The sequence below is a fragment of the Phocoena sinus genome, chromosome 21 (assembly GCF_008692025.1).
Source record: "Phocoena sinus isolate mPhoSin1 chromosome 21, mPhoSin1.pri, whole genome shotgun sequence".
In the NCBI taxonomy this organism is placed as follows: domain Eukaryota; kingdom Metazoa; phylum Chordata; class Mammalia; order Artiodactyla; family Phocoenidae; genus Phocoena; species Phocoena sinus.
Genome location: NC_045783.1, coordinates 20,564,672 through 20,589,449, shown reverse-complemented (window position 1 = coordinate 20,589,449; position 24,778 = coordinate 20,564,672). Strand labels below are relative to the sequence as shown.

The 24,778-nt window shown below is 35.1% G+C and overlaps 1 protein-coding gene across 1 annotated transcript in view; it reads right to left on the bottom strand.

Annotated features, from left to right (window-relative positions):
* SGCZ (sarcoglycan zeta) overlaps window positions 1-24,778 on the bottom strand; it is an 899,256-nt gene that overhangs the window by 16,942 nt on the left and 857,536 nt on the right. Inside the window, exons 5-6 of the mRNA XM_032618431.1 lie at window positions 14,646-14,768; window positions 1,544-1,616 (exon numbers count right to left, since the gene is read on the bottom strand). Coding sequence (XP_032474322.1) covers window positions 1,544-1,616; window positions 14,646-14,768 — 196 coding nt within the window. The remainder of the gene's footprint in view (window positions 1-1,543; window positions 1,617-14,645; window positions 14,769-24,778) is intronic.

Below are 24,778 nucleotides of genomic sequence, written 5' to 3'. Positions count from 1 at the left end.
GAGGAGCACAGGCTCTAGGCGTGCAGGCTTCAGTAGTTGTGGCACATGGGCTCAGTAGTTGTGGCTCGCGAGCTCTAGAGTGCAGGCTCAGTAGTTGTGGTGCACGGGCTTAGTTGCTCCGTGGCATGTAGGATCTTCCTGGACCAGGGCTTGAACCTGTGTCCCCTGCATTGGCAGGTAGATTCTTAACCACTGCACCACCAGGGAAGTCCAAAGTATGACTTTTTTTTTAATTAGCATTTTTCAACTTTATTTTTCTATTTTTATTTGAGCATTTTTTCCGCTCATCCAAGTAGGAAGGGCTGAGCCTGCTCTTTATGAAATAAAATGGGTATTTTGCATAATATTTTATTGTGTTTCAAAACAAAGACTCTATCTCTCAGGTTAATAATTTAATTCGGCTTTAAAAATGATTTTAAATATGTAATTAATTTTTTAATATCAATATGGGTTGTCTTTTTTCATATCATAGCAAATGCACATATATACACTACCAAATGTAAAACTGATAGCTAGTGGGAAGCAGCCACATAGCACAGGGAGATCAGCCCGGTGCTTTGTGACCATCTAGAGGGGTGGGATAGGGAGGCTGGGAGGGAGGGAGATGCAAGAGGGAAGAGATATGGGGATGTATGTATATGTATAGCTGATTCACTTTGCTATATAACAGAAACCAACACACCATTGTAAAGCAATTATACTCCAATAAAGATGTTAAAAAAAAGATACCTATTTGAAATTAATTAGAGGAAACATCTTTTTTATTGGCATATAACATTGTATTGGTTTAAGTTATACAACATAATGATTTTGATAAATGTATATATCGCAAAATGATTACAAGTTATTATAATAGGTATAATTTTATATAAAATATATAAAGTATATATTAAATATATATTTATTGAATTAAGAACAATAGATAAGTTAATAGATTTTAGTATTTCAACTTTTATCAGTGATTGCCATGATTATTCTGGGGAGAATACCTTATAATGTTGTCCTCTCAAACTGACAGATGGAGCTTATTCCACTGGAAATATTAAATTGAGGAACATATCACAGGGCAATTAAGTTCTGTCTTTTACTGATCACTGTTTACATTTGTTTCTGATTTCCCTCTACTTAAGCCTCCCTGACTATTTACAGCTTTCTCTCACTCTCTGCCTCCCCTTTCTTTATGCCTATGCGTGCCGTATATTTCATTATCTATATCAGATTTTCTGAAATCCCTATTTTTATTAGTCCTCCCCTCAACATCCTCTATAACTGCCTTTTCTTTTCTTTTTCTACACTCCTCCTGTCCGATATGTTTACTTTATATCCATTGTATGTTTGTAAAGGAAAACTATACAGAAGGACAGAATAATAACTCACATTTTCTTACCCTCAATGAAATATCCAATTATCTATTTACCATGTAGGCAGGGAATGTCAATTCTTTATACAGTTACGTAGCATATTTTCTGCTTTAGTTCTTTACATATCAAGGACCATCATCAGTGGTGGAAACAATGACACAGGTATAAATGCCAGGACTTACCTGAGGTCTTGGGAAGGTTCTGCTCTGATGTGAGGTGTTTCAACAGAGTGCCCGAACACTGCTCCTTCAGTGCCTGAGGATAACGTGAATCCAGGAGTCAGTATAAGCAAGTGTACAGACACACTGGTTTTCATTACTACTGTTATCAACCAAACATTCTTCTAAAAATGGGACAACTGAAAATAGAAGTACAGAAAATAAAAGAGAAAAATTGGAAAAGGAGTTTAAGGTAGTGAAGGGCCAAGGAGGGTAAATCTAAGTTCCGCCGTGTTGACCCTTTTTAAAATGATCTTATTTATAAAAGTTCAGACTGAGTGAGAATTTTCACCTTCTGATCATAGAGCAAGATCCATTTCCTTCCCTTTTCTTTATTTCCAGGTAAGTGAATTTGAGGGAGGTATAGGTCACAATATTCAGTTCTTTCTACAAGCAGCAAAGCTTGAATGAAAGTGTGGAGAGTGAGCTCTGATGTAGTATAGTATTAATTGTTTCAAGACATAGGTCCATAGGGCATTTAGCAATTTGCCCACAAGCAGCACTAGCCTTTAGTTAGAGTGATCATCGAACTACAGAGAACAGGGCACCTTACTTTGACCTTTCTGGAATTAAGGCTCAATCTAAAACCATGAACGGCTTGAGTTCATTAGAGTGGACTTCACCTGGGATCATAGTTATCTGAAGAGGTCACGTGCTCAGGTAGTTGAATGATACTCTATCTAAACTTTCATTTATTGACTCCATTTGATTTTCCAGGTTGACAGAGCTTTTTCTAATTTAACTGAGCAAATAAAATGATTTTCCTTTCCAAAAATCAAATGCAAAAACACTCGTTAAAGATGATGAAAAACAGCCTTCTTTTTTTTTTCTTTTGTAATTTTACATAAATGAGATCATTCCCTTCAGAATAAACTTTATTTTCTTTTGGTTTAATCATCTTCAAACATCTCGGTGTAAGAATGTCATGGCTGCTCCATCAATGGCCCCAACAGTAGCTCAACAATACAATGCAAGTAAAAAAATACAAATTTTACACCTACAAAGTGAAGCTTCTTCTACTTATCATGAAGAACAATATTAAATATATTGATTCAATAAGCAATGAAAAAATTGCCACTAGGAAATTAGAGCTAACATTTAAATTCCTTAAAAGTAAGTGTACATGTAGGGAAATATGCTAGAATCACCAGAGGACTCCTCTACAGTAAACAGCAATGCAGATTTGGTCTTGAATCACAGAGGAAGAGGTTTTTTTCAGTCTGTAACATCTATATTATGGTTCTAAGGGTGAGTGTACAAGGTTCTGCTCCAGTAAATTCCTTAGATTGCAGATTTCAGTTTATAAGCTAAAAGCTATCCACATTTGTTGACCTCTTATTGGATTTTATTAGTTGCTGGTGGTTTTTTTGTTTGTTTTGTTTTTTCCTAGAGAGGATATGTAAGCCATATACTGTTTATTTATTTAACTGTTTCCACAAATTTAGAGCAATTATTTCTTTAAGGAGTTTCCTCTTTTGGTATTTTTAAAAATATTTTATTTCTGTGAGTGGACAATTTTTAGAAACAGGTCTTTGAAAGTAAAGTAACAGTTTTAGATAAAACTCTGATTTTGTGACTGTGGAGGGGCTGGCATTTGAAACAACATTCTAAGGCACAAATTTCTAAGTCTCAAGGACAGACCCCTTTGGCATTTTAAAATAAGATATAATTTCCAAGTGGGATAGCTATCCATAGGCAAAGTTCACAAGTTAATTTCTACTATTTTATAATTTTGAAAACTTCCCAGACAAGATGCCAGAAATATAATTACAGAACAGTAGCAATATTTATTTTAAAACACAGAATGGCACATATAGTATAATAACTTAGTACAGAATATATCAGTGAAAGTGAAAGTAGAATGTTATCAAAAGTTTAATTTTAGGGCTTCCCTGGTGGCATGGTGGTTGGGAGTCCGCCTGCCGATGCAGGGGACGCGGGTTCATGCCCCGGTCTGGGAGGATCCCACATGCTGCGGAGCGGCTGGGTCCGTAAGCTGTGGCCGCGGGGCCTGCGCCTCCAGAGCCTGTGCTCCGCGGTGGGAGAGGCCACAGCGGTGAGAGGTCCGCGTGCCGCAAAAAAAAAAAAAAAAAAAAAAAAAAAAAAGTTTAATTTTACAATGAGGATGAAAGACTGATAAAGGTGTTGATTCTAAGTATCAATATAGAAAACTATTGATGATTAAAAAAAAAGATACTTGAAGAAATAAATGTATAATCATACCACCTAAGGGGCTACATTGAAAACTGCATAAAATATCATAAATAATTAACTAACTATAGACTTCCAGATAATGAGAAAATTAATCTCATCCTCTCACTTTTTGTTCTAAAATGAGCCAAAAGGGCAACAATTAATAAGCAGCGCTGATAATCTTAAAAGGAAATCAGTGAGGAAAAATAAAAGCCATCTGAGCCAGAAACAAACTCTCACAGCATAAAAAATTTAAAAATATATAAATATATATTTCCCATGAATGGGAAAACTTTACAAACATCAGACTATTGGTAGGGTTGCCAGACTTAGCAATGAAAAATATTGGACACAATTAATTTTGAAGTTCAGTTAAACATATTTTAGTATAAGTATGCAATACTTGCAGAGGATATACTTATACTAAAAATCATTTGTTGTTTGTCTGAAATTCAAAATTAACTGGGCATCATATATTTTACCTGATAAATCTAGCCATTAGTCAACATTTATTTGGAACAAAAAGTAAAGATCTGCTTTATCCTCACTTCAGGAAAAAAAAAATGTATGATGAATTCTCACATCTTAAGTTATAGAAACCATGGAAACCAAAAAGGAAGACGGACAGAAAAGGGAGAAAAACGAACATAACATAGACATTTATTAATATGTATATTTAAACTTATTGACTAAATAAATATTTATTGTTTATTGCTTTTGAAAAGGACTGTTCAAAAGGGCACAATGTCAGTTTTGCTTGATTGTATAGATGCTAAAGGATATTTCAGATAATTTAAAGTGATGACAATGTTATAAGATATAGAGAAACATAGACTGTTAACTCTTGTCATGGTCAGGAAAAATGATGCAGGCAAACCTCATGGTCAAAAAATACTGGATCTCATTCATAGGATGATTTCTAGCCTTTAAACAAAAGAATAAGAATGGCATATTTTTTGTTAGAAAGAAGAAAGAGTATATATGAACCATGGTCCTACTTTATACTTAAAAACAGTTTTAGCCATATGCTAGGATGCTACTCTTTACAAATGCCTAACATAAAATAATCTCACCCAATTAAAAACATCATTAAAAATAAATTTATGTATCCCTCCTAGTATGGCTATCTATACTCTAAATGCTATACTCTAAGCTACTCATTATCAACCCATTGGCCTCCATATATCCTTTGGGAAGGCATTTGCTTCAGAAGGCAGGACAAGAAAAGGAAACCAAAAATTCCTGGTATTCCCAGGTCCTCAACTTCATAGTAACTGAAAAAAAAATTCTGTGAAATATAGCATCTCTCCAGCCACCAGCTTCATGAATTCTACCGTGGTTAATTTCAGATACTATTTTATGGGGTTATTGGGTTTGTGTAGAAGAACCTGTGATCAGTAAAATATATACAAGCAAGGCAAAAATACCTCTATGCTTTGAAATATTAGTTTTATATAAATTATCTAATTTTTTCTCACCAACATTTTTAATATACATAGATAATAGATTGTTTACACTTGAAAAATGAGGATGCTCTACTCAGAGAAAGTAAATATCTTATCGATGAGGCTAGAATCTTGGAGTTCAGGTTTTCTTATGGATACACTATGAACTTTGAAATTAGCCATTTTGGGAAGCAATGCCAGCTGCTTCATTCATCTAAGTGACCTTGAGCAAGTTATTTAATCTCTCCAAATTTCAATTTCCATTGATACAAATACGTATAGTAATGCCAACCTTGCAGTTTGGGTTAGGTTTTAATTAAATAGGATATTTGGTTCACTGTAAGAATTCAGTATTTCTTAATTCCCTCTCTCTATCAATTTCCTTTATGAAAGTCAGCCACAGAAGATGTACACATTGTATCTGTAGAGTTAATGTCCCAGCATGGGTCTACTCATTAATATGTGAAATCTCGATTCCCAAAATGTCATAGCTTCAAGTAACATAGTCTCATGCTGAATTTTCAAATCTGAAATTTAGACACTGAAAAGATATTCTTGAATGTTAAATATTAAATGCATTTTATTAATCAAAACTCTCTTCACTAAATCAAGGAATTTTCTAATGTAGCCGCTTAGGTACCAGATAAGATCAATCAATGCTCAAATGAGCTCTGAGAACGAAGTTTCTTCTAAAAAAAATGTCCAGCATTATCTTACTTTTAATTGACTTCATCATAATATTTAAAAAATTGAGGAAACATGAAAACAAAAATGCATAGTAGAGCCTTTAATAACTAAAGTGGATGGATGATGATTTTTTTCATGTTTTACACTTACTAGTTCTTTGTGCAGGATATAATAGAAATGATATCATTTGAATAATTGTAGTAGGTAAAACAGTCATTAACTCTACCAGGGTTTTAGTTTCCATTCAAAAATCAAAGGAGAAGTTAAAGAGTAGTACAGGGCATCATTCCTTAGAATATTTCTCTTCTCAAAGTGAAATTTTAGTCATGAATTGGTAAGAATTCCAACCTAAAAGCTTAAGGTAGAGGAATCTGAGTAATGTCAACCATACCACCTCTCTTATCTAATCCATGGAATTGTTAGGAGACTTAAATAATTTATCAAAAAATTAATTAACAGTAGGCAGCATTTTAAATTGCTATACTGGAATAGGGCTGAAGTCTAGGGTGAATTCATGTAGATTTCAGGGACAAAAATATTCCTGTTTATTCATTATCTTCAAGTTTGATCCTGTGCTATTAAATGCATATAAATTACTTGGTTAATTAAATTGAAAGACACTTTGCAATATTTTCTTTTTAATTATTATTCTATTTGAGATCAGGAGCCTTTTTCACTCCTGTAGCTCCACTTCCTAGCACTTCATCTAGTATAATATAGACATTCATTAGTATGTCTCTCTGAAGTTGTTGAATAAATAAATGTTTTCTTTGGTTTGGAAGTAAGATGAAGAACACAGCAGCAGAAAGCTGCCTAGAAGGAGAGCAGTCCTCACTAGGGCCTCCATATGCTGCTCAAAAGGCTTCAATGGAGGAGGCTAAGGTCTGGTACAGAGTGCTCGCTGTTTTGGAAAACCAGAAAGAAAAATAAAAAAGAGAAAAGCCAGGTGGATTGGGAACAAAGGAATGAAGAAAGACTGGGGCACCCTGTGGGAAAAGAAGCTAAAGAGGAGTAGAAACAATGTTGAGTTAAATTCTATTGTTATTTGTCTTGATGTTTGCCAATGAGATCTCCTAGTGCTTTCAGTTTTTCAAGAAAATCTACCATGATCTTTGTATTTTTTGAGATTTTGTTTTGGAGAGGGACAAAGAAGGGAATGAATGTCACACCCAGCTCTATATGGGACAGAAGAAATAATAGGAGGCATGAGGCAAAGGATGTTAAGAGAGCATGAGTATCTGTCTGCCTGCCCTCTTCCCCTGACAATTAATGGGAACTTAGGCAGCATTTTAAATCCCTGCACTAGAATAGGGATGAGGTTCAGGGTAAGTTCATCTAGATCTTAAGGGCCAGAAGGATTCTTATTTATTTATTATCTTCAAATTTAAACTTATGCTACTGAATATTTCTAATTCTTTGGAAGTCTTCACACTTTGCTTTCTTTTTTCTTTATTTGCATCTCTTTCCCCTCAGATCTAAATTGGTAGAGTAAAAGATTGGACAGGGAACAGTTTCATTTTATTCCCAAATCTGCCTCTAATTCATTCTTTGATTTTGACAAGTATTTAAAGCCGCCCCCCATTGTTATTTGTAAAATTAAGCTCTAAATAACATGATCTCTAAGGTACCTTCAATTTCTAACTGTCACAAGTTACATAATTTTTTCTGACGTGTCGAAACCTGTATACCTCTTCTCATTTCTCCTTAAATACAAGTGGAAACAAGTTTGCCCCTGCAAATCGACAGAAAAATTATTTGGGGGAAGGGATGGAATAATCATATTGAAAAAAGTAAATTATTAACTATCATATCTTTTACTCTGTTAAAATGAGTTCCTCTGAATCCTGAAAGCATCATTACCCTTTAAAAGGAGAAATGTCAACCCATTTCAACATACATCTCTTACTTGTGTTACTTTAAGAGTCTAAATGGTGCTCCTGCTTCCAGCTAACTGCACAAAATACCACCTATACATTGCTATATTAATCTTACCAAACCTCTTGATATCTCACCTGTACAAAAACCTGTAATTATTTTCTTGTATAACGCTTTTGCCCACAATTCAAGACTTCTGCTTGAATGCAAAATCCATTCATTCAGACTTATTTTCCTCTACTCATCTATAAATCTATTTACTAATTTTCCCACCTGTTAAGGTAAATACAATATGTTCATTCTCTGACTATATTTGGGGTTTACTACCTAGAGCACTCATTGAGGAGCTATCATATCTATTCTGAAATTTTACATGCTAAATTATATATTACTCCCCCTCTAGGCTAAAAAAATATATATATATCAAAGACGTTCCTTATATCCCATTGTATTCTTGTGAGCAACATGGTATCTTACATATGTGAGGTAATTAATAAACATTGGTAAGGATCAATATTTCAAGGACTTTCTTCTTGAAAGCTTTTTCCCCTGTTTTTAACCCTCCTAGTTTGATTAATGGTACAATTATGCCCTAAAAACTCAAGTCAGAAGTGGGGAAATATACTGAGATGCCCTTTCTTGTTCAACTTCCCTATTAGTTTACTTCTTTTTACAACTTCAGTATCACTTATATATTCTCCCAGTTATTCCTCGATACTACAGCCAACTAATGTTCTGAAATTCAAAGCTGACTGTGTAATTCTCACTTAAAATGCTTCTGGAATCCAAGTCTGTGGAAGTCAAACCCAAATTCCTTAGTAGGACTTACCTGTTAGCAGTTTTCTGCATTTTATATTCCAGTGACAATAAAACTTTTGCAGATTTTGAAATGTTTATAAACTGTTAAGAGTACCACTTCTTCCCGACATACCTCTCTTGCCCCTTTAATGGTCATCTCTACTCATTTTCAGGATCTGATTCTAAATGATTTTCTCTGTGAAACATTTTCTGTGTCCTTCCTGCTTTTCCTCTTTCTGCTCAGCTTCCCCAGCTCCTTGTGAAAATTACTATACACAGCAGTTATACTGCTTTGCAATTCACGTTAAACTTCTACCCAGTAATTTATGAGTTCCTTGAACTCAAGGACTTTGTCTTAATAAATTTTGTATGCTTAGTACTGATCTTGAATTCTGATATACAGTTAAGGATCAGTAAATGAAAGAAAGAATGGGAATGAAAAAATTAATAAAAGCGTGAATAAATTAAAAATTATTCTGCAGTATTTTATGATTGATATGTAAATCTTGCTAAGTTTCTGTTTCCCAGTATATTTCTTCATTTAATACTTCAAAACAAATCAGGTTATTAATATTCTGAGGTGATGATCTGAATTTATTAAAACTGTTATTATGAGCCTATTCAATGTTCATTTTTCTAGTAAAACAGGGAAACGGTATTGTTAAATTGTCTCTCTGAAACAGAAACAAATCCCTACCATGTTGTTCATTTGAATGCAGAGAATAAGCTGCCAATATTTCTGAAAATAAATTATTTCAAAATCTGTTTTTACTTTTCAGTCAGCAGTTTTCATAATTTAAAAAATACCTCGAGGCATTTACTCTCAGATGCCAAATCATGTCCTCTTTTCAACTTTTTAAGGTTTTCAGAAGATAAAAAGAGATCATGGAAAAGATACTTAGATGATCAGATTGAAAATACATTAGAATAAAGCTATTTTCCTCAAGATGAAATATATTCAAAAATGAAATGTTTTATCACTAATAAAGAAAATTAAACTTAAATATATCAAGATTTGAAATTACGCAGAGACCCTTCTTGCTCATATTTTCTAACCTTCAAGTAGCTTGTATTTCTCTAGCATTTATCTCTGATTTTTTGGGGGAAAAAACTCTTCTTTTGTTAATTCCTTCTATTCCTTTTAATGAAGCAAAAAATAACTGAAATTTAAAAGTGTGTGGAGAAAACAAAAAAGAAAAAAATGTTCAAATTGAATGATACTTGATGGAAACTACATCTAGGAAAAAGATATAGAAATAATCCCTCTTTCAAATTTCCACCTTTGGAAAAGCATATCAGAAGGTCAAGCAGAGCTTTCATCATTCACTCTTAGGATATATATTTTCAGAAAATAATAAGTAATTCCAAGGTCTATAATTACTAAGGTTGTCATTTTGCCCTTTACCTTAACAACCACTAAAGGAATAAGAAGCAATACACACCTGAGCCATTTAAAAAATCTTAAATGAATAAGCGTTACCAACAGCATACCGTTAGCAAACACAATCATAAGATTCTTTTGTTATGGATTTATCAAAAGGCAGCTACCTTTGAATTGATTGATCACTCCATTGTGCATATTCTAACAGAAATTGAAACATAAAAATGTGAAATAACTTGATAACAAATGAACTACCTATACTTTTTATTTTGCAAAACATTTCATAAAAAATTAGTTCATGATGTGATGTGGAAAATTAATAAAACAAGATCTCTACATGAATTACCTTTTTACTACATTTAAGTTATCTTTGCAAGCTTTTTTTTTTTTTTTTTTTTTTTGCGGTACGCGGGCCTCTCACTGCTGTGGCCTCTCCCGTTGCGAAGCACAGGCTCCGGACGCGCAGGCTCAGCGGCCATGCCTCACGGGCCCAGCCGCTCTGCGGCATGTGGGATCCTCCCGGACCGGGGCATGAACCCGTGTCCCCTGCATCGGCAGGCAGACTCTCAACCACTGAGCCACCAGGGAAGGGAAGCCCTACCACATCTTTATCCATTCATCTGTCGTTGGACACTTAGGTTGCTTCCATGTCCTGGCTATTGTAAATAGAGCTGCAATGAACATTGTGGTACATGACTCTTTTTGAATTATGGTTTTCTCAGGGTATATGCCCAGTAGTGGGATTGCTAGGTCATATGGTAGTTCTATTTTTAGTTTTTTAAGGGACCTCCATACTGTTCTCCATAGTGGCTGTATCAATTTACATTCCCACCAACAGTGCAGGAGGGTTCCCTTTTCCCCACACCTTCTCCAGCATTTATTTTTTGTAGATTTTTTGACGATGGCCATTCTGACTGGTGTGAGGTGATACCTCATCGTAGTTTTGAACTGCATTTCTTTAATGATTAGTGATGTTGAGCATCCTTTCATGTGTTTGTTGGCAATCTGTATATATTCTTTGGAGAAATGTCTGTTTAGGTCTTCTGCCCATTTTTGGATTGGGTTGTTTGAAAGTTAATATTATATACTGCATTTTTTCCATATTTAATAAAATAATTTACCATATTGCTATGGACTGAATTTAGTCTCTTCAAAATAAATGTGTGGTGGCTATCTCTCCCAGTGTAATGGTATTTGCAGACAGAGCCTTTGGGAGAAAGTCAGATTTAGATGAGGGAGATGGCGGGATGCTCATTATAGGATTAGTGACCTTATAAGAAGAGTCAGAGGCTCGCTCTGTGTATGTTTGTGTCTTTGTCTGTGGGTCTATCTGGGTTCTTCTGTGAGAAACAGAAGTGTGACTGGATACTGAGGGATATTTTAATCATATTAAAGTACGCCCCTAGGACTTCCCTGGTGGCACTGTGGTTGAGAATCCACCTGCCAATGCAGGGGACACGGGTTTGAGCCCTGGTCCGGGAAGATCCCACATGCCGCTGAGCAATTAAGCCCGTGTGCCATAACTACTGAGCCTGCGAGCCACAACTACTGAGCCTGCGTGCCACAGCTACTGAAGCCTGCGTGCCTAGAGCCCATGCTCCACAGCAAGAGAAGCCACCGCGATGAGAGGCCTGTGTGTCACAATGAAGAGTAGCCCCTGCTCACCACAACTAGAGAAAGCCCATGCGCGGCAACAGAGACCCAAGGCAGCCAAAAATAAAGAAATAAATAGATAAATAAATTTATTTAAAAAATAAAAATAAAATAAAGTATTCCCTAACTTAGCATTATTTATGAAAGATGTGGCCCTTGCATACCCGCATCAGGTTAAAAGCCAGGGTTACTTGTTATAGACACTCTCATTATTCCCTCCTGTGTGATGCTTCCATCCTTTACAAAAATCTGCCTGGATTCTATAATTGTGAACTCAAAATTGTATTAGTTTATTATTTAGGATCTTCTGGAGTCATATGATACATAAACATATTGTAAAACTGATTAATTTTTTGAGATAATTGGAAAATATAGATTAAACAAGAATATTATGAAAAATAAACTCAAAGCTGTGTGTATATGTTTGAGACAGAGAAAGAAATGGAAAAACAGAGCTAGAGTGAGATATATGTATTTATCCATCTATACATCATACAATATACCATGCATACATCACACACATACAAAGGGGAGAAAGAGAGAAAGAATGAGTAATAGGTCAGCAGAGATGACTGCCCTAAGACAGTTAACTGAAAAGCAAAAAATCCTTAGATTTTTTAGGGAACACTTTTTCCTCTGACTTAATAGTCCAATTAACAATTCAAAGATGGCAACCAGGCTACCAAGAAAAAGAGGAAATAAATGTAAGTATCCATCTACCTCCAAGAAAAATTATAAAAACTAGTTATTGGGTCTGATTTTGTGAAGACAGTACTTCACTGCAATAGTTATGAGAAAAATCAAGGTAATATAAAGATCAGAGAAAGTTAGAATTCCATGAGATCATAAAAGCCGTCAAGAGCTCCAGAACTACCCTTCACTTATGAATACAAAGTACCCAATGCAAATATCTGAAATGGATGAAATAATTTTTGGTTATGTGTGTAATATCCTAAAAGCTATGAGGATTATTTTGGTATCAAAGCTGATAACTGCAGGCACTACCAAGGTTTAAAGATTGTTAAATATTAAAATCACATCTGCCCAATCCCTCTGAGTGCGTTTTTACTCTGGTCCCTGACTTTCTCACCAACTAGCAACTCAGACATTAGCATCAAGGGCCCTAAAGTCAATGTCCTTTCTGATTTGTTTGTGCTCTTTGCCAAGGAAAATCCTCATGATTTTTAAAAAATAAATTTATTTTATCTATTTATTTATTTTTGGCTGTGTTGCGTCTTTGTTGCTGCACGCAGGCTTTCTCTAGTTGCAGCGAGCAGGGGCTACTCTTTGTTGTGGTGTGCGGGCTTCTCATTGTGGTGGCTTCTCTTGTTGTGGAGCATGGGCTCTGGGTGCACGGGCTTCCGTAGTTGTGGCACGCAGGCTCAGTAGTTGTGGCTCAGGGGCTCTAGGGTGCAGGCTCAGTAGTTGTGGTACACGGGCTTAGCTGCTCCACAGCATGTGGGATCTTCCCGGGCCAGGGCTTGAACCCGTGTCCCCTGCACTGGCAGGTGGATTCTTAACCACTGCACGACCAGGGAAGCTCTCCTCATGATTTTTTAATTAAAAAAATTCTTTTGGCTCCCTGACTGCCAACTCAAGACTTAGGAAGGCCAATGTTTATCCCATGTACATGTTTACTCCTGACCTTTTTAAGGAGTCTTAAGAAAGAGAAATGAGGCTGATGGGCAGTCCTGGGAACCAGCCCAAACACTAACCCAATGGTGCAGGCTCCAGCTACTCATCAGAAAACTCACGAAAGAAAAAAAGGAGGCCCTCGGGGACAATAAGGATGGTGGTGGTAGATTGTGGGCCAGACCAGAGATCCCCAGTGAAGATCCCCATTCTACAATCTTTGTTGAATTTCATTGCTATTTAATAGTGTATCTTTCTTGAAACCCACGCAGACCCTGGTGTCTGGGATATTGGCAATATCAATATTAGCTTTATTAATAAAAACAAAAAGCTAACCTTTACAATGTCTTCATTATGTGCCCAAAACTTTCTAAAAACACACACGCACACACAGGCATGTGCGCACTCTCATTTCAATCATTTAGATGAAGGAAAATAGATGAAGGAAAAAATCATTTAGATGAAGGAAAATAGATTTACTCAAATTATTGAATGGTGGAGGCAGAATTTAACCCAAACAGCCCAAGAGCTGAGGTCATTTACCATGCAAACTGCTCTCACATGGCCCACAGGCTCTGTTCTACCTAGATATGATAGATATCCCATGAACTGTCCCCAAACTCAAATTTGGGAAATGCTAAGCCAAACATATTTAATTTTTTTCATATAGGCCTCTTTGTCTTTTAAAAACATTTTATCAAAATAATATGTGTTGTGGTTGTAAATCAAATTATTCAAAAGAGATTGTACTCAAAATGCTTAAAATAGTATTAATAAAATTCTTCTCCATTCCCAAGCATGCTTTTCACTTCCTGTTATTTTGTTCTTGTTGCTGCTTTTTCATTTCAGTTGGTGGTTGACACTAATGGCCCTAACATTAGAATAATGACTTTAATAATGTCTCAGTAATAGGTGATTAGCACTATTTCTTGATTTATATACTTTTGAAGATAATTATGAGCCCTAAAGAACAGGAATTTAATTTACTTATAACGTTCCCCTTACTTCATTCTAAAGTTGCTATTTTAGTTCTTCTTTTGCATATCTTTTACTGTTAAGCAACACCTCTAAATTGGATTTATCGATCACCTTGAGTAATCTTAAACATTGTTTGCACCCCACCTTTTCTTCCACCATCCACACTCAGTTTCCTCCACCTAACCCTGCCTGAGACGTGCAGCTTTGCTTTTATATCATTAAGACTAATATTTATAGTGTCTTCTGCAACCATGACCAGAGCTTTCTGTTTATGACTAATGGAAAATCAAATGATGTGATATCATGATATTATGCAAGACTCAATTTCAGGCGTGGGGACCATAGATATAAAAAAGTAGTTTCTGGTTCAGTTGCGTATTCTTTCAAGAAGTAAACAGTGTTCCAAGACCTCCATCTACAGTACCTGTAACTTTCAGCTTTTCAGCCCCAATGGTAATCCCATCTTCATCTGCAGAAAACAGCACCCTGCCATCTTCACTGGCCCTCACTTCAAATCTTTTACACTGAGCTTCCACAGCATCAGCTCCTATGGTCAGAGGAAAGGTTTAAAAATGAATCTGGTATCCAGGAAACCATTAACATGTATTTTTTTTAAAAAAAAAAGAAGAGAAATACATATATTATTTAATCTCTACAGTATGTTTTATACCTAAATTAATATTTTAAAATTACCATCCTTTTCAGGAGGCTATCTAATTTGGTAAGGTATTGCTGGGCTAGGTTGGTTGGGTACACATCTGACCTCTAAATCCTGACATAGTCCTGACAAGGTCTGTGTGGGTTTAGCCAGTTAGAAAATCTTTGCATATACACAAAGGAGACAATGTCTGCTTTGTTCTTGGTGGCAGCCTGAAGACTTGGCATTTTACCTGGTATGTGCTGGATGCTTTATAAGGACTTGTGGACTGAAGGATTCTCGTGTTCTCTCTCTGCCAGTAGACAATAGTGCCCATACTTGCTACATCACAAGGTACTTATAAAGCATTATTCAGTTGTGAACCTTTAGTTACTCTACACTTCATAGATTTAATACTGCAATTTGTTCACTCTTTATTACTACTGAATGTGAATCCACTTTAGATTCAATATTGCAAATGTATATCTATATATACATACATAACAGATATATTTAGTGTTCTCCAATGTATCTTCTAATCAATAATTTTCTTTATTAAAATATTTTAAAGAAATACAATTACATCATGCAATTGAAATCTATTTTCAATTTATTGGACAATTTTGCACATTGATTCATCCACAATCCACAAAGCCAGCTCCCATATGTGGAAAACATAATTAATTTGAGAGTGAGCAGGGCTTCAGCAAGAAGATCAAACTGGTCAGGGGCTGAGGAACTGCTATTTCCATAACAGTGATTTCTTTCTTTTGGCATAATGCATTTGGCATATGGATCTGTATCTTCCCCTCCTCTTAAGATCTGGAACATCCCTCTGCTGCTATCTATATCAGAAACTCCTGGCAAGTACAATGTGGTCCACTCAGGGACCTGGCATAGCACCCTTTGTGCATATTTCTTTTCATTTCTCTCTACATATGCTATGGACTGAATATTTGTGTATGCCCTAAATTCATATGTTGAAATCCTAATTCATAATGTGATGGTGTTACGATATGGGGTCTTTGGAAGGTAATTAGGTCATGAGAATGGAGCCCTCCTGAATGGGATTGGTGCCCTTATAAAAAGACACAAATACGTTTGCTTTCTCTCTCTATGCAGTCTATGGAGTGAGGACACAGGGAGAAGCTGGCTCTCTGTAAGCCAGGAAGCAGCCTCTCACCAGACACTGGATTTGCTGACACCTTGATCTTGGACTTCCAGCCTCCACAACTGTGAGAAATAAAAATCTGTTGTTTCAGCCACCCAGTCTATGGTATTTTGTTACAGCAGTCCAAATGGAGTAAGACAATGTACTACCATTTTTTGTTAGCTATATGACCCCCAGGAATTCAAAACAGGAGATTATATTTGTATTCCAAAATACCCTCTAAATTTAAAACTGTGTCTAGTTTCTAGTAGGCTTTTAGTAGGAGAATGTTGTAGAGGTGAATGAGTGCAAGACTTAACTTTCCTCCCATTTCCTTAGTCCTCAACCCCACCTCAGCCCTACTCTCAACCCTAGTCCATGGGTTTTAGTACTTACACTTTAGTAACTTACACCTCCCCATCATCATAGCTCCTGAGGAGTACTTAATAAGAGGAAGACATTATTCCAAACTGGTAATATGTGGGATAATTTCTCTGAAAACCAGAAATTTTTCTTATATTCTGAAACTACATATATGTTTTCAGGTCCACAAAGAAAATGTGAAAACCTCCAATGAGAACAATGGTAAATACTTAAAAATGGTGTTAACCATGCAAGCTATCAAGTTCAAGACAGCATAAATTGTATTTTAAAGTCTGTTTTTTTAAGCAAATAACTTTCCTTATGGGATTTAATGGTAATATTGGAGAAACCATGGAAGACCTATCGTTCCTGGTCCCAGTCATTGCATTTGATCTTGCAAACATTATTTCAGCAGCCTGTGTTCAGTTGATTTTGTTTTCTTCTCATCATGGCCTAACTTTCCTGTATTGAGCTTTTAATCTTTGAACCATAATAACTCAAATGGATGATGTTCAAAAAGCCATGTTTGAGGCCACATGTGTTGATAAAAGTGATTTCTGAGTTTTGAGGCTTCTGTGTTTCAATCTATCTTCAGTGCACTGAGGCATACCTTAAATATGAACTGCCAAAAAGATATTACAGATACTATACACGTAAAACTTAACATGTACACTACCTTGCTTCCTTCAAATATATTTAATTATTGGGTGAATTGATCCACAAAATATATCACTGACTTTAATGACATTGAAGTATATAGATCTCTGTGCTTATAGATACATACATACCTACACACTATATACACACACACAGCAGCAAGACTTTTCTTGGCATAATACTTAATGTTGTTATATGGGAGACAATTTATTAACATAAAAATGCTATATTATAAGTCACAGAAACTATTAGAAATATAAGTTAAGTGTCTGGATGTGGCAAAGTAAGTTGAAATCTTAATTCATTGCATTTAAATAAGCAAAAGAAAATAAGCAGATTAGAAAACATTTATGCACCTGGAATAGAAGAGATGCATCTAGGCCATAAATAGATGGATAAAGACTCATCCAATTGAAAAATAGATATATAAATTAACACAGCAGACTACACTCTATTCAACATATTAGTATAAGTACAGAAGGCAAAATTGCAAGCAATTAGCAATGCATTGATAATAAGTAAATATTTTAAGTCAGAAAATAATTTTGAATGTATTGTGCTTCTGTATGTTTTCTGCAAATGGAAAGCACTTAATATATATAATTGGACATATATTGCATTGTTGTGAATATTTATGTTTAAAATAAATATATTAGGCTATATATATGCTATATATATGGAACTGAATTTATTATATCCTAACGTGCTTTGTGTTGTCTTATTCTGTGTTTCAGGTTTCAAGTTAGCATCTCATATTCTCTAGGCTAGATCACCTTAGGAGCCAGTTGTTCAGAGGGACAGTGATGTCCAATTTAACCTTATCTCAATCAAAGATGCCTCCAGAGTTGCAGGAAAGCAATATGTCTGAATGTCTCTGGGTAAAGAGCTCTGATTCCTTAGCAAATAGATCATGGGAGACAAGTTATCCTGGAAGCTCTATATTTTATTAGTCATCTTAAACACCAAATTGCTAACTAAAGTATCAAGACTAAGTGCTTCTTTCAGAATATCTCTGAGAAGTTCATGTCAGCAACTTCAAAAATCAAAGAACGATTAGGTATAGAGCAAGAAAAGAGGGAGATTGATCCAGATGGCAGAGTAAGAGGATGTGGAGTTCACCTCCCCCCACTAACATATCAAAAATACATCTACATGTGGAAAATTTCTCACTGAAAACTAACTGGAAACTGGCAGAAGGACTCCTTTACAACCAAGGCTGTGAGAAAGATCCACACATAATTGCGCAGGAAGGGAAGAAAAGGATCAGTTTGGGACCTGTGCTCCCCGGGAGGAGACTCAGAGGAAAGGGAGAATACAAAGGTGAGCACACTGGGGAGTGAGAGGTGAGAGCCACAGACTGGGTGCCTGGTTCCTGGGGTCCTATGTGGGGAACACCAGCTGCCTTGGCTGGTTGGAGGACCTCTGGGACAGGCAGGAGGGCTGTGGGAAGGCTGGACTCTGATGGTGAGGAGTGTGCTCACTGGCTCGCCCTCGAGGCAGGACTGAGAGGGCAGAGAGAGGACTGCTCTGGAGCTGCTGGGTTTCCCATGACCACCTCTGCGTGTGCCCCAGACCGAGCCAGGCAAACACTCTGGCGATGCTGAGCGTATTTTCATGTGCCTGTTGGCCATCTGTATACTGTTGGTGGGAATGTAAACTGGTGCAGCCACTGTGGAAAACAGTATGGAGGTTTCTCAAAAAACTAAAACTAGGACCGCCATATGACCAAGCAATTCCACTACTGGGTATATATCCCAAAACACCAAAAACACTAATTTGAAAAGATACATGCACCTCAAGGTTCATAGCAGCATTACTTATAATTGCCAAAACATTATGGAACAACCTAAGTGTCCATCAATGGACGATTGGACAAAGAAGATGTGGGATATTACTCAGCCATAAAAAATAATGAAATTCGGCCATTTGCAACAATGTGAATGGACCTAGGAAATATTACGCTTAGTGAAATAAGTCAGACAGAGAAAGACAAATACTGTATGATATGACTTATATGTGGAATCTAAAAAATAAAACAAAGGAATGTATGTAGCAAAACAGAAACAGACTCACAGATATAGAAAGCAAACTAGTGGTTACCAGAGTGGGGAGGGAAATGGGGCAAGATAGACATATGGGATTAAGAGATACAAACTACTATGTATAAAATAGACATGCAACAAGGATATATTATTGTACAGCACAGGGAATCATAGTCATTACCTTGTAACAACTTTCAATAAACTATAATCTGTAAAAATACTGAAACACTATGCTGTACACCGGAAACTAACATAATATTGTAAATTAGCTATACTTCAACTTAAAAAAGAACAAGAAAAGAGAACTGGCAGGAAAAAAAGAAAATATGTAAGCAAAATAATAGGTTTTTTAAAAGGATTGAAGTGTTCAATACATATCCTAATATTTTCTCTAGTCCATTTAATGTTCTGTATAGATTCTTTAAAAGCAAACGAATAAAACAACAACAATGTTAATTTCTTATTTCCCTCAGAGATGGCTCCACTGCCCTTTTTGGAAGGTTCACATTTCTTACAGTCATATTTAGTGTCCAAATGCATGTTTTGCAGACAAATAGAGAGGCTCCGTTAATTATGCACTGGCTTTGCATTTTCTATGTTAAATCAGTCAAAGACATGAACTGGAAAGTTTTCTTCAATAAAAAGAAAACAAGGCAAAGATCAAAATGGATATGTCTGGTGTGTTTTCCTCAAGCATAGCAGGATGAATCCTTTCTTCCTGTATAACTCTAATTTTGTATGTCTGTCAATATTTTCAAGGTCTTAAAGAAGAGCATTATTAAAAGATTAGAAATTCCCACAAGAAAAACAAAAACAAGATTCAATACAGTCAACTAAATTCAGTGTTCTGAAATTGCTGATTTAGAATTATCATGGGTCAGGAAAAAAACCAAACCAAGTTTGAAACAAAGTAAGCTGCTTTCATGAAATATAAGTGTAAATAAGCCTGAGGTTTATTTTATTTTACACGATGTGTGTCATTAAAATCTTGCATGTGGAAAGTGCACTCTGAGTGTACGGGGGACAAGAGGAGAAGAAGCAGCAGAATAAAGGGAAAGTCACCAGGGCCAGGCTGGGAAGCTTGTCTCAGAAGAAGGGCCATTGAGCCTTGGGGATCTGCAATCCTCATGGCATCTTGCCAGAGATCAGCCTTTGTTTCTTTCCCCCTACCCTCAGGAACTGCCTTCTGTTTTGGAACTGGAGGAGCAGCCATTCTTCCATCAGCAAATAAGGTAGTTATATTAACTCTGAGGCTATATTCACCTTTGTAGCCCTACCTGGGACTCCCTACAGTCCTGTGTCTAGACCGATGCCTGTGTACAATATTCCTCAATTAAAGTGTGTTTTTAAGTTGAAATGAATTCCATGGCTCTCCACCATTTGTACTTTTGAGCCTTGTGTATCACTTCCTTGTCCATCTATACTATCCCTGCGATCACACACTATTGCTCACCGTCATCCTTTTCTAAAAAGTCATGAAAAACTTATGCATATAATAATTATATAAATAATGTTACCCACCACCCCACTGAATACATATCTACTATTTCCAAAATAGGTGAATCTTTCAGTGTAACCTTTCCTTAATCATATGTCCCTTCATCCTCAGGGAGCTCCAGATGTCAGCAATGTCCCCAAATGAGTCCTTATCACTCCCATTTTATAACCTTACTACTTATGTACGTATCCGTCAAACATTTTTCTTATTTTTGCATGTTTTGCACAAGATACACACACACACATGCACAGACACACCATTTTATATTATTTGTATTTTTCAGTGACTAGATTTATTTTGTTGAATTGTAGCTCTGGTTTATTCACCTTCACTGTGATGTTCTATCATACAGATATACCACAAATTAGTGATCCATTTTCCATTGAAAATCTTTTAGGTTGTTTCTAGGATATCAGAATCTGTAACAATTATGCTATAAATGTTTTTGTGTAAGGATCCTTCTACACTTGGGCAAATGTGTTCTAGGGCTTTTACTTGGGTGTGGGATGGCTGGACAGCAGTGTGTACTTTAATTTTACCAAATAATAAAACTTGCTTTCCAAACTGGTTGTATTGATTTACATTCCTATGGAGAGAGTATGAGTGTTCCTGTAACTCCACATCATTGCAAACACTGAACGTTAAAAGACTTTAATTTTTACCAATCTGCATGTTAAAAGGTATGCCACTATGGTTTAAATTTACAATTCCCTGATTGCTGTTGGAGTAAAGATCTTTTTTATGCCATTGCTCCACAGACTCTTTCCTGACAATACACTCCCCATGGTCAGTCCATGGGGGCATGTGAGGCCAACTCTTTCTCTAGAAGTGGTTCAGTTCTCATAGGATTTTATTCTCTCAGACCAAAGCAGTTAATCCATACACAAGCACGTGACTCAAATGCTCTCCTGATTTTTGCTCTAAGTTTTGAAAAAGAGGCACATTCTTCTTTGAGATCAGACACTGAGCATGATATAAACTTGAAGCTTTTAGCTGTACTTCCAACATGGAGAAAGTCTGCCTGAGAAATCAGCCAATCAGTGAGAGGGAGAAAAAAAAAGAAGAGAAAGAGAAGGACAGAGAGACATTCCTGAAATTACTGCTTAAATAGTCAGATCCAGTCAGAAACAAATGCATCAAGCTCTGAACTTTCCAATTTTAGAAATCAATAAATTACTCACTGACACCACTCATTTTGAAGAGTTCATAAATTTTGAATTGGGTTTCCTTTAGCTGAATTCTTTTACTCCTTATTTTCTTCTTTAAGTTTCTATGTATTCTCCTTTCCGTCATGTTCATCTTTATTAAACAGAAATTCTGGGAATGTTCCACCTTTTAAGTATCACTGAATTTCCCCACAAAAAATTCATCAGTCTTTAATTAAAAGGAAAAAAATATGCTCTGTACCTCTAACTTAAAAAGCATTAATAATATATCAAATGTTACTTCATAATGACAAAAAATTGATTCACCATGAATATTTAGCAATTTAAATTATTATAGATGTAGAAACATGATGTCAAAACAAAGCAACATTTGACAAAACTACAAGAAAAACTAGCCAATTGCAGATTCTTGACAGATTATAAAATCTTTTCTCAGTAACACAGCCAAAAAAATAATAATAATGGGACAATTAAAACCATTTTTATCAACATTGGCATATTGGTCGTGCATTGAATCCTTAATCTAAATACTTTAGGGACTTCCCTGGTGGTTCAGTGGTTAAGACTCTGTACTTCCAATGCAGGGGGCATGGGTTTGTTCCCTGGGCAGGGAACTAAGATCCCACATGACACACAGCATGGCCAAAAAAAAAAACCAAAAACCAAATATATATATACATATACAAATAAAATAAATACTTTAAAGTGCTCCTTTTCAATTGAATATTTTTTCCATTTTATTGGAATATAATTGTCTACTACATTATATAAGTATAAAGTTTTCAGCATAATGACATATATATTGGGGAATAATTGAATATTTTATCTGACTATTTTATCTCAACCTACTCTATTAAATACCTTAAAAAGTGTATCATTACTCTGGCTTAATGCAAATCTTAACAGATTACAGCATGAAAATTATAGAGATTTTTATCTGACCATATTGCAATCAATCTTAAATAACAAAAGTTAACTGATATATCCCCGTATGTTTAGAAATTTTAAAACTCACATTAAAATAAGCAATGGGCAAAATTCTAATAATAGTTGAAATTAGAAAGTGTTCCAAACTAAACAATGATTATGATATTATTATCAGCACTTGTAAAATATGCTAAATCAGTACTTACAACAAAATGTCTAGCCTCACATAGCTATACTGGAAGAGAAGAGATGCTAAAAATTAATGATCAAACATCCCCCTATGCTGAGAAGTAGAAAACAACTGCAATAAAACAACAAAAAAATAAATCCTCAAAATGTAGATGGAAACAAATAATGAGGGGCAAATATTAATGAAATAGAGTACAAATCTATAATATATTAGATCAATGAGGTCAAAAGTAGATTTATTACAACTAATAAAATAGACCAATTTATGGTGAAATTAATAAAATATTTAAATATAACAATACATATCAGTAATAAAAAGGGACATTACTACAGATATTATAGACGTTCAAATGGTACAAATATTTTATAGCAACATTATATCAATAAATTTGAAAATCTGTTTGACTTGAAAAAATGCCTGCAAAATATTACTTACCATATTGACTTAGGAATAAACAGAAAACCTGAGCATTCCCGTTATAATATAGTATAATATAGTAGAGAAATTACATAAATAGTTTAAAATCTTTACATATATACACATACAGACATGCGCACACACACACACACACACACACACACACAGAAATTCTAGTCTGTGCTATTCAGGAAAGAATTAACTTGAATACAAATTACAACTCTTAATGAGAACAGAATAATACGAAACACTCCCCAACTGATTTCATGAAGCTAGTATAATTCTGACATGAAAACCTTGCAGAGATAGCACACTGAGTAAAAATTACAGTATAATTATACTCATAAACAAAAAATCAAAAAGCCTAAGTAACACATTAGCCCACCATGTTTACTCCAAGCATGTAAGAGTGGTTTATATCTGACACTCAGTAAATGTATTTAACTATCTTTGAAGTTTTAAAGAGAAAAGACAGGATTAGCTCATAGAGGTATAAAAATTTTTTGACATAATTCAACATTGTTCATAAGAAAACCATTTACAAAACTTTGTATCCTTTCCTGATAAAGGGATCCATAAAAACATATTAAACCCCTGACACTTAATAACGACGTATTGAAAGATTTCCTTGTAACATAAGGAAGTAGAAAAGGATACCTACTACTAACAGTTATATTCAGCATCGTTCTAGATATCATAGCCAGTGGAATACAACTAGAAAATGGTTTGATAATTTATAAGAATTGTAAAGGTAGAAACAAAACTAGATTATTCACTGATGACATAGTTCTATACGTAGAAAATCCAAAGAATCCACAAAGATATTCTTAGAATTAGGAAATCAATGTATCAAAGTCTCTGAATGCAAGGTCAATATATAAATATCAATTTTATTTTAGAAAATAAAAGGTAAATGATATTATGTATAACAGAATTAGATAAAACTGTCATCATTTTCAAATAATAAGAATTTATTTAAAGAATAACAAAGAATCTACTGAAAAATAATTAAATGATTAAGAATTTAACATACTGCTTAGATAGTCAAGAATGAGTCTTGATTCCAGGTTTTGGAACCAAGTTTAGTTTTGTATAGTCCAAAGTCTACAGGTTGTCTGCGCTGTTGTATCAGTAGATGATAAATCCTTCTTGCAATAACACTTCTATATTATACGCCCTTGTCCTGGACACAAATTACACACTAAGAAGCATTCATTTACATTGAAGTGGTATTTAAACCATGTTTTTTTCAGTCTTATATGATCCAAAGTATTAATTATCAATAATTTTAAAGTATTTATTAAATATTCACTATATTTCACAAACTAGGTTAACGCTGAGTATGTGAAAATAAAGAAGAAAAGGGTTTTGTACCCAAGGAGATTATAGTATATTGGAATTGCTAAACAATTATACAAGGCTGATAAACCAAAATCTATATTGATTGTTTGATTAGGTTTATCAGTGTTACTTCCTCATTAGAGGCATCACAATCAATGTACACATCCTC